General features: G+C 60.6%; 1 protein-coding gene across 1 annotated transcript; it reads right to left on the reverse strand.

Annotated features, from left to right (window-relative positions):
• Window positions 1-588: 588 nt before the first annotated feature.
• On the reverse strand, window positions 589-8773 carry CDC25B (cell division cycle 25B). The gene is made up of 14 exons (XM_044660389.1): window positions 8717-8773; window positions 6676-6714; window positions 6161-6197; window positions 5770-5892; window positions 5562-5681; window positions 5335-5478; window positions 4893-4973; window positions 4530-4712; window positions 3982-4077; window positions 3157-3219; window positions 2951-3049; window positions 2115-2248; window positions 1859-1970; window positions 589-1719 (listed from the first exon to the last, which is right to left on the reverse strand). Exons 1-14 carry the CDS (start codon window positions 8758-8760, stop codon window positions 1579-1581), a joined length of 1416 nt encoding a protein of 471 aa, XP_044516324.1. The 5' UTR covers window positions 8761-8773; the 3' UTR covers window positions 589-1578.
• Between the last annotated feature and the right edge of the window lie 594 nt (window positions 8774-9367).

Below are 9367 nucleotides of genomic sequence, written 5' to 3' on the forward strand. Positions count from 1 at the left end.
TATAGACTAATACATATAAGGTGCCCATAAAATAATTTGCAATTTTTCATCTCCCACCTCCAGGACATTGCCCACGCCTAGAGTGCTTTTGCTCATCTCATCTCTGAGATCATCTTTGGTCCTGCTTCCTTGGAGCTTAAATCTTCTTTCCTTGCTGGCATTTATGTTGCTACCACTGTTCCACCCCCTCCCCAAGTGCATAAACTCTGAAGGAAAATAAGCGTCCCCGCTTCAGATTTATCCAAGGACTCGGCCACTAGACCAACCGGCATCCACCAGATGGCACACACTGGGCGGGCGGGCAGCCTGGAGTCCTTCCCAGGGCAGGTTTGTGACTCTTCAGGTTTTCCAGGTTCTCCTTATCTTTAGCCAATTGTCCTTAGGTCTGATTAAGAAAAAGAGGCCAGCCTGAGCTCTCCTCCCACCGGGAGGCAGGGACACCCCGGCACACCCAAGGTGGGTCGAGACCCTGAACCTCGGTCTTTGCCCCGGCACCCATCCCTCCCCCATGGGGTGGCAGACCTGGTGGGCTCCCCCAAAATGGGCGGCGAAGGAAAACTCGATACGATGCAAGTTTATGAAGTGCTTTTTAAACAAACCAACCAATCAATCAAGACATTTCCCACCCCCCTCCCCAGACCTTAAAAAAATTATTTTTAAAGACAGGAGTGTGCAGAGCGCCCTCGCGGGCTTGGTGGAAGGAAGGCATCCGATTCGGCCCTTCTCCCTGGGATGGAAAATTTCATAGTCCGACAGCAGCAACGGCTCACATGTGGAGGGGGGCAAGGAAGGAAACTCGAGGTCTTGTTTTTAGAAAGTAAATGAAATGTTAGCGGGCCGGAAAGGCAGTGGGCTGCCTCGTTCTATCCCGTTCACCGGGGAGGAAAGGCTTTTATTCCTCCTTCCGTGGCCGGGACGCCCCGTCACGTCCCATCACGGGGCATTGCCAACGTGCTTCGGCTGTGGGATAGCACAAGCTCTAAATGCAAGAAAATAAAGGCACGGGGGAGGGAGAGAGAGATCTCCTCCCCACCCCCAAAAGATCTTTGGAGCCAGCCAGATGCCCTTCTTCTCCCCAAGGGAGACCCCACGGGGCCGCGGCGGGTGTCAAAGCAGGCTCCTGGCCTTCCCGCCCAAAAGAGGAAAGAAAAATACAAAAGATGCACAACACACAAGAAGCCTGGCTCAGGGAGGAGGGCAGGATGGGAGGGAGGGGCGCGGGGATTCCAGGTCAGAAAACTCCTCGCAGGAGAGCCCCCCGAAGATACACGGCGGGGCAGCGTCCACGACCCAGACACCCGGAGTGGGCCCGAAGCCCCCGGGACGGGCACCCACAGCCTGGGGCGGACGCTTGGGTTTGAGTCCAATAATTAAATAAAGGGGTAAGAAGGGAGACAGAGGGACGGACTTTTCCCCAGGAAAAGTTGGAATTCAGAAAGATGAAGAAGCCACGTCGAGGCGGAGGCCTCTGGAGAAGGGCCGTCCTAGCGTTGTCGGGGTGGCTCGCTGGGGAGGGGGGAGAGGAGGAGACACGAGGGGAGGGGGCGAGGCGAGGGTCCGGCGAGGCTCTCCGGCCCCTCAGAAGTCCTTCAGGCGGCTGTACATCTCTCGCTTGCTCCGTTCTCCGGACCAGGTGCGGCTCTTCAGGCGGAATCTCTTGAAGTCTTCCTTGAAGTCTTCGTGGTTCATGGGCCGGTAGTCCTGCGGCTCACAGAAGGTCTGCGCGGCGGGAGGACGAGGCGGTCAGCTCGCAGCCGGGCGGCCCGCCGGGCCTCCCCTCCCCGCTTTAGAAGGCACAGACGGCCCACTCGGCTCTGGGCTCACTCCCCAGGCAGCCACCCCCCAGCCCGGCCCTCACCGGATACTGCGGGAAGAAGTCCTTGTAGCCGCCTTTGAGGATGTACATCTCGGGGTAGTACAGATTCGGGTAGTCGTTGGCCGCTCGGTCTCGCTCTCGGATGAAGCGGCACCTGCGGAGGCCGAGAAGGGAGGCTCAGGCCGCCGAGCGAGGCCACCTTGAAGGCTGAGCCCCGGCCCTGCCGTAGAGGGGTCACTAAGAGGGAAAGGATTTGGGGGGAAAGAATGTAGGGGCTGCCCCGGGGGGGGGCACTCACATGCGGGGCCCCCGCTCCGAGGAGAATTCACAGTGGAAAATGAGGATGATCCTCTTGTCCGAGCTCAGCGGGAGAGCCGGGCTGGCCAGCAGGAAGCTCTCGGCGTCTTGCTCCAAAGGAAGGTTTATGGCGCCCTGGAGAAGGGAGGCTCGTGAGGGAGGCTGGGGCGAGGGAGGCTGGGCTCTACATAAACCACCCAAACCTTCCCGCTTGGGCTGACGGGAGGCTGCTCCAGGCCTGGTTTCCCCCTCGGGGCCGCCCTCCCAGGAGCCCACACTAGAACTGGAGGCCGGCTGTCCAGCCTCATTCTGCAGATGTGAGCGGAGGCTGGAGCAGGAGAGCCCTTCCCCAGACCAGAGAGCCCTCATGGCAGTCATTCCTCTGCATTCCAGAGAAGGAAGGACTGTGTATTCTGGGGTCTGGGCTGGGGTCGGGTCAGGATACCCTCCAGTCTGCAGCTTTTTGCATTTTCTTTGTCCAGGGCAATGGAGAGGAAGGTCTTCCCTCCCAAGAGAATTTGCTTAAGAATTGAAGGGGACCAGCCAGGCTCCTTCCTGTAGTTGGGGGGGAGGGGGATGGAGCCCCTCAGCACTGGGGAGGGCCAAGGGAGGAGCCCCTTTAGGGGTCCGGGTGCTGCCCATCCAGCGCCTTCTTTTCTCACCCCAAACTCAGCCCGATTTTAGTCCTAATGTGCCTGGCAGACCAAAGGGTCAGTGGGTGGGGCCAGAGCTGCCTGGGCTCCCCTCCTCTGCGCAGGATGTTGCCCCACTCCTGTCTGGGGCCTCCCCAGCCCCAGCTGCCCGGCCTGGCTTTAGGCTCTCCTAAAGCCGACCTACCTTGATGTGCCCCCCCTCAAACTCGTAGGGGTATCTGCAGTCCAGGATGACGCATTTCTCCACGATGTTGCTAAACTTCCCCGTTAATACGGCCACCATCTGGGCAGGAGAGAGAAAGTCCTGGAGTCTGGGGAGCCTGGGGAAGGGGTTCTCTGTCCTGGGGGGGAGCCTATCTGCCCCCCTCCCCCCACCTAGCAAATACTCACCGTCTCTGCGGAGATGTATTTAAGGTCTTGGTGGCGCCCATCTATCGTCTGCAGGAGGAACGCCTAAGAAAGCCGGAGAAAGGGGGACCGTGAGGTCTCCATCACTTCTCTCTGGAGCCAGGCCTCCCCCCAAAGGGAACGGGCTCGCCCTCGAGTCTTCTCAAGGCAAACGCCAAGGCTCTGCCCCATCTCGCCTCCAGAGTGCCAGCCCTATCTGATCCCAGGGGCTAGCTCGGACCTGGCCCATCTGGAAGGGAGGGAGGGATCTCTAGCCAGCCAACACCAGGCCAGGCTCCTGATCCAAAGATGGACCCATCTTTCAGAAAGGCTGATCCGCTCCTGGGTGCCCTGAGGCTGGGAAAGGGAAGCAGGAGAGGCCAAGGTGGGAGAAAGAGAGGAAGGAGAACGGAACACTTCCCAGGGCTTCGGTGTCCAGATTTGTGTTCCAAACCCACCTCCGCCACTGACCCCCTAACCCCCTTCCTGACTGGCATCCCTTCCATCTAGCTCGGCCCCAGAGTCCCCCTCTTGCACGAGAGGACTAGAGATCCTTCTCAACTCTAAAACCAGGACCCTGGAAGCAGCTGTCCATTCATTCTTGCCTTCATCTCCGACCCCTACAGAGCCCTAATGCTGGGCCACCAGAAAGATGCTTGAACCCCGGCTGCTTCCCTACAAAGGCTCGCCTGTCGAGCCCTCAATGGGGGCTTCTAGATCTCTGCCTCCAAACCACACCGGAAGCCCCGTTTCCAAGGCGGGTGCTGGCCCAGTGAGGAGGAGCCCCCCTCTCTATGCCCCGGGAGCTCCCCAGGCTCTTGCCCATACCTTGGAGTAATCTCCAATCAGCTCGCGCGGGTCGTTGTCCAGGATGGTCTCGATTTCATCATGGCATAAAGACTTGGAGCGGAGGAGGCGAGGTTTCTGCGAAGCAAAGGGGAGAGGGTGGCTGTCAGGAAAGCAGGGCTGAAGCCAATGCTCCACTGATCCAGGTAGGCCTCCCTTTCAGGAGTGGGGAGGAGGGAAAAAAGGAAAGACAATCCGGGGGCAAATGGACCAGCTGCTAAAAACCCAGCTGTAGGAAAAATCCTGTAGGAAAAAACCCGAACTGTACTGCCCAACCCCTCCTGCTGTAGAGCTCCAGAACAGAGCCTCGGTATTCAGGAAACCCAGTCTCCATGGAGGGTCTTTCCAGCCCCAGCCCCCTAGAGTTCCCCAAAGTGGACCCCTCTGCCTTGGTTCCACAATCTGAAATACAGAGACGCTTTGTAAGATCGCCAAAGCTCTGACCAAACAAGATGCAGCCTCTAGGCTCAGGAGTGCAGGCCAAGAAAGTCTCTTGCCAGCCTGTGCCAGCCGGGGCCTCCCCCACTCACCGGCTCTTCTTCCTTCTCCTCCGGGGCCACGCTCAGCGTGGTGACACTCTTTCTGCGCTTGTTCTTGACCGGTGTGTCCTTGTCCCGGGGCCGCTCCAGCCGCTTTAAGATGGGCCGGAGGGAGCTGCTGGGCATGGAGGGGGAGCGGAAGAGTCTTCGACACTTGCTGTGCATGACCAGAGACTTGGGGAGGAGAATGAGGCCAGCATGAGAGGAAGCCACAGACAAGCACCAGCCCTGTAGGGCAGCTGGGGAAGGGGGGGTTCCCCTGGACGGAGTGCCCAACCTGGACTTGCTGTGTGACCCTGGGCAAGTCACTTCCCCCGCTTGCCTCTGTTTCCTCCCAGCACTGTCCCTTCCTACCTGCTCATTTTCTTCCTCTTCTTTCTTGACCAGGGGAGCGCTGAGGAGACTTGCCATCCCGGGGGGAACCTCTTCCTCATTCTGCAAGGAATGATAAAGGTTTTTAGGGTGAGACAGACTGAGCGGTGCTCCTGTCCAGGTCAGCACAGAGTCCCAGCCCTTTGGAGGTTCTCTGCTCTGCCTGCCACTCTCTGCGTGGGGGAGTGGCAGTGAGGAGGGAAGGCACCCCCCACTTTGCTGTTGGCGGGGACGAGGGGAGACCCCCATCCCAACTTGTCTTCTGTTCCACCAATGATCTGGGACCTTTCTGGAGGCAGCCCTGCCTCAGAGACTCCTCAGCCATTCTTTCTGGGCTCTGTGTAGGAGGATCCCTCCTTCGCTGGCACCATCTCCCCAGGCTCAGAGCGTCCCCACTCCCAGGACTTCCCCAGGAGGGCCTCACCTTCAGGTCATCGTCCAGGATGTCCATAAAGCCGTCATCCCCATCGTCACTAAGGTCTCCCGCACCGCCGGACGTGGAGGCCAAGGAGGAGCGGCGCAGGGGCAGCGGGGCCAGGCCGTTTGCCTTCTGTCCCGGAGAGAAGCACTGCAGAGAGCACAGAGAGCCGTGCCAGCCTACACGCAGGGCTCCACCCCAGCCCCCCTTCTCGGCCCAGGCACCCTCCGTACCATCAGATCAGGCGCTGAGTTTGGCCTCTGAGCAAAAGCCTCCCTCCGGCTGGCCCACTCAGCGGCGGCCGCCTGGCTGTGCCCCACCGGTCTGGAGGGCATCTTGAAGACAAACCCCTCCTGCGGGAGAAGATGGGCTGGTCAGAGCACCGTCGGGGGACTGCCCCCCCCCCCGGAGCCCCCCAGGCCCCGGCCCGGCCCCGCTCACATTCTCCTTGTCCTCTCGGTTCTCCAAGTCCAGCTTGATGTCCCCCTCGCTCTTTCGGGCCACGTCCAGCGCCCGCGAGTTGGTGATGTTCCTCAAGGCTGGGCTGGATCCCAGAAGCTTCATCTGGCAAAGGACGTGCGTCGGGTCAGTTCTTCACCCCACCTGGCCCTGATCCCCATGCCCAGGGCTCCTGCGCCCCCAGGATTCTGGGGGTTCTGCTGGACTTCCTGAACCCCTTCTCTTCTTCTACTGGCCGAGGCTCCCCCTGACCCCCTTTTCTCTTCTCCCACCAGCCAGTCCCCTTTGACATCTTGCCCAGGCTGCCCCCCACCCTCAGGAGGCCCCCCCAAGGGTCGTGCCGTGCTTTACAACCACGAAAGGGGCAACTTACGGGCAAAGACTGGAAGCGCCGGATGGGCAGCCGCTCTCTGTGGGACGAAGGGTCAGAGGAGGGAGGTGAGCAGACGCCCCAGGCCACGGGAGAACCCCATCCCGCAGCTCCCTGGCCCCAACAGACACTCCTGGGCATGGGGTGGGGGTGGGGGGGAAACACCCTTCTACTTGGCCCCCAGAGAGGCTCAGGACTGGAGTTCGAATCCTGCCGCTAAGCCCCGCTGGCTGGGCCACCCAGGGCCAATGATGAGGACAAGTTACCCAGCGGATACTGATTTGCGCTGCCACATCCCCGAGGTGAACCCCAAAAGGGCAGCTGGGGGTGCAGTGGACAGAGAAAGGCTTGGAATGAAGAACACTCGTTGCCCAAATCTGGCTGTGTGACCCTGGGCAAGTCACTGGACCCTGTTTGCCTCCGTTTCCTCCTTTATAAAAGGAGCTGGAGGAGGAAGTGGCTGGGGTGACGGCGTGCCCGACCCCACGTGGCCCCAAGAGGAGGCCCCGAATACTCACTCTCGGACGTGCCCGGCCTCTCGGAGGGCCTCCTGGAACCTGCAGGGATCCAAAAGGAGGCCAATGACGAGGGAGGAAGAGCGGCCCACAGCCCAGCGTCCCCCCATGGTGACTCGGACCCAGCCACGCGCCCGTCGCCCCCTGAGCTGCCCCCCCCAGACAGCCTCGGCGCGACCTCTGCTCTGGCCGGCCCCAGCGGGATGAAGGGCTCTGAGGGGGGCCCAGGCCGGGGTCCGGGTGCAAATGCAGCCCCAGACACACCCCGGGGCGAAGAGCCATTGCCGAGGAGGCTCGTGACAGCTCTAGAAGCGCTTCGTCGTGCAGAGGCAGGCCCGGCCTTGCTAACGGGCCGGGGACCCCCTTTCTCTGCCTGGGAACAGGGGTCCCAGATGGAAGGTCAGGGTTCAAAAAGGAAAAAGAAAGCCCAACGCTCCAGATCGGGGCCACCTTCGTGCTTCCATCTGTAAAATGGGCGGGGGGCGGTCCTGCCTGAGCCCCTCCAGGCCTAAACCGAGGCTCCTCGGCAGGCTGGACCCGAATTCAAATTCAGCCTCACACACATCCCTTCTAACCCTCCAGCCTCCATCTTCTCAGGGGCCAAGTCCTCATCCCAGCCTCCCGCCCGGGGGGCTCCTAAGAAGGCCCCCCCCATGCCGAGGGGGACCAGCAGGAAGTGGAGGCAGGCGGGGGAGGCCGGGCAGGCTTTTATTACAAAGTCACTGTAGGAAAACTTGGATGCGGATGCTGTTCCTGTATCACAATGAGCCGCCGCAGTGTCCTGCCATGTGGCACGAGTAACGGTATTCTGAGCAGGCGGGCGGCTCTCTGGGCCCGGCCAGGCCCTCTCAGCCTCCCTCCTCATCTCCAGACAGCAGGCTGGCTGCTATCCAGGCGGGGAGACCTCTCCAGGGGTCGCCCTCCATGGAGGGAGGCCGCGTCTCCCGGGCAACCAGACCTGCTTCCCAGCCTTCCACCTGTATGCAAATCAGGCACGCTCCGCCATAAGGGCCTCCATAAAAGGCCAGGCGGGCCTGGCAGCTGCCCCATGAATGCCCCCTTCCCAGAGCTGTGCAGAGAACAATGGGGCGGGGAAGGGCCTCCCACATTCCTGGGGGAGGCCCCAAGAGAAAAGAGGCTCCTTGAGGCTTTCACCTGCCTCCGGGCCCAACCCTCCCTGCTGGGGGGCAGCAGGAGGGGGGAGCGGAGAGGGTGCCTGGGGGAGGGGCGCCTCTCTCCTGCGGAATGCCCGCCCCCTGGCCTCTGGAGAAGGCAGAAGAATGCTGACAGATGTGCTCAGAAGCTGGTAGGGAGGCTCCCAGGAGAACAACCACCTGCCCACCTGCCCCTGCTAGGCCATGTGGGGGGGGGGGCGCACCCTTGTAGCTCCTCCAGAAGAAGCAATTGGCGGGGCAGGTGCAGGCTTTGGGGGGCAGGAAGTGAGCCGCAGCCTAAGCCTGTCTTGCAGGCGGCACCCCCACCTCGTTTAACAAAAGGGAGGAGGAGGGGCCAAGTCACCCCATTTCTATCTTTTTCTCACAACTGACCTGATAGCTTTTCGGGGGGTGTGGTGGGGAGGCCCGACACTTCCTGTTTTCTGCCCAAAGGCCTCCCTGCTCTCCCCACCCCCACTGTTTCCTGTTTTTAAATAAAGGCTGAGTCAGGGCAGGCCTGGCACAGAGGGCATCGCCTGGCCTGGGGTCCGCCCTGGAACAGCTGAGCCCCGCAGCTGCTTCCGGTTCCCATAAGGGGAGGTGGCTCTCCGGCCTGGAGGGACAGACCCCTTCGGACAGACCCCTTGGACTCTCTCATCTGTCCGACGGGGAAATTTCCAAAGGAAAAGCCTGCTCAGGGGCAGCCAGGGCTCAGAGGCCCGGGAGCCAAATGGTCCTGGGTTCCTTCCTGGCTGAGTGACCCTGGGCCAGTCACTTTGGCCCTTCTGCTCGGAGCCTACGCACAGAGCGGGTTCTAGGCAGGCAGGTCAGGGCTGGAGATGAGAAAGCATCCCAGCGCGTGGCACGGGGGAAGAAAAAGGGCTACTTACACCTGGTCCATCGCCCGGGGGTCCATGGGGCTGGGGGAGTCCATGGAGAGGCCTGGGGGGAGAGAAGACACCACCATCTCTGTCCGTGCTCACTAAGCCGACTGTCTGAGCAGTGACCCCCCAGCCGGAGCCAGATTCAGAGACCAAACCCCTCCTGGGGGAGGGGCAAGCTGGGAAAGCCCTCCTCAGGCTTCTCCAGCGCCTTCTCTGCAGGCCCAAATGCAGCCTCTTGGGTGGCCTAAGCGGGGACCCAAAACCCTAGCCAGGGAGACGAAGCCTTTCTAGAAGCAGAGCACGCAGCTCCAAATGAGGCACCAAACCTCTCACTTTCCTAATCTGTAAAATGGGAATATGAACACTCTTAAATCACGAAGCTGTTGGAAGAAAAATGAGATTTCAGCATCTTCCACCAGGAAACTGGATTCACTTTTTGCTAAAACCAAAGCTGAGGGGGTGGGAGGGAGAAGAGATCTGCTCTGGAGACATGTGGCATTCTTAAAGCATTGGCTTAAAAAATAGGATCGCGCCATCTAGGAATATCCCAGGCTTTCTAAAGGGAAAAAAAAAGGAGCTGCCCACCTCTACCATTCTGGGGCGATCAAGGAAAGGAGGCTGGGCCCTCCAGTGCCTTGAAAATAAAGCCAGTGGGGA

The sequence above is a fragment of the Gracilinanus agilis genome, chromosome 2 (genome assembly GCF_016433145.1).
Source record: "Gracilinanus agilis isolate LMUSP501 chromosome 2, AgileGrace, whole genome shotgun sequence".
In the NCBI taxonomy this organism is placed as follows: Eukaryota; Metazoa; Chordata; class Mammalia; order Didelphimorphia; family Didelphidae; genus Gracilinanus; species Gracilinanus agilis.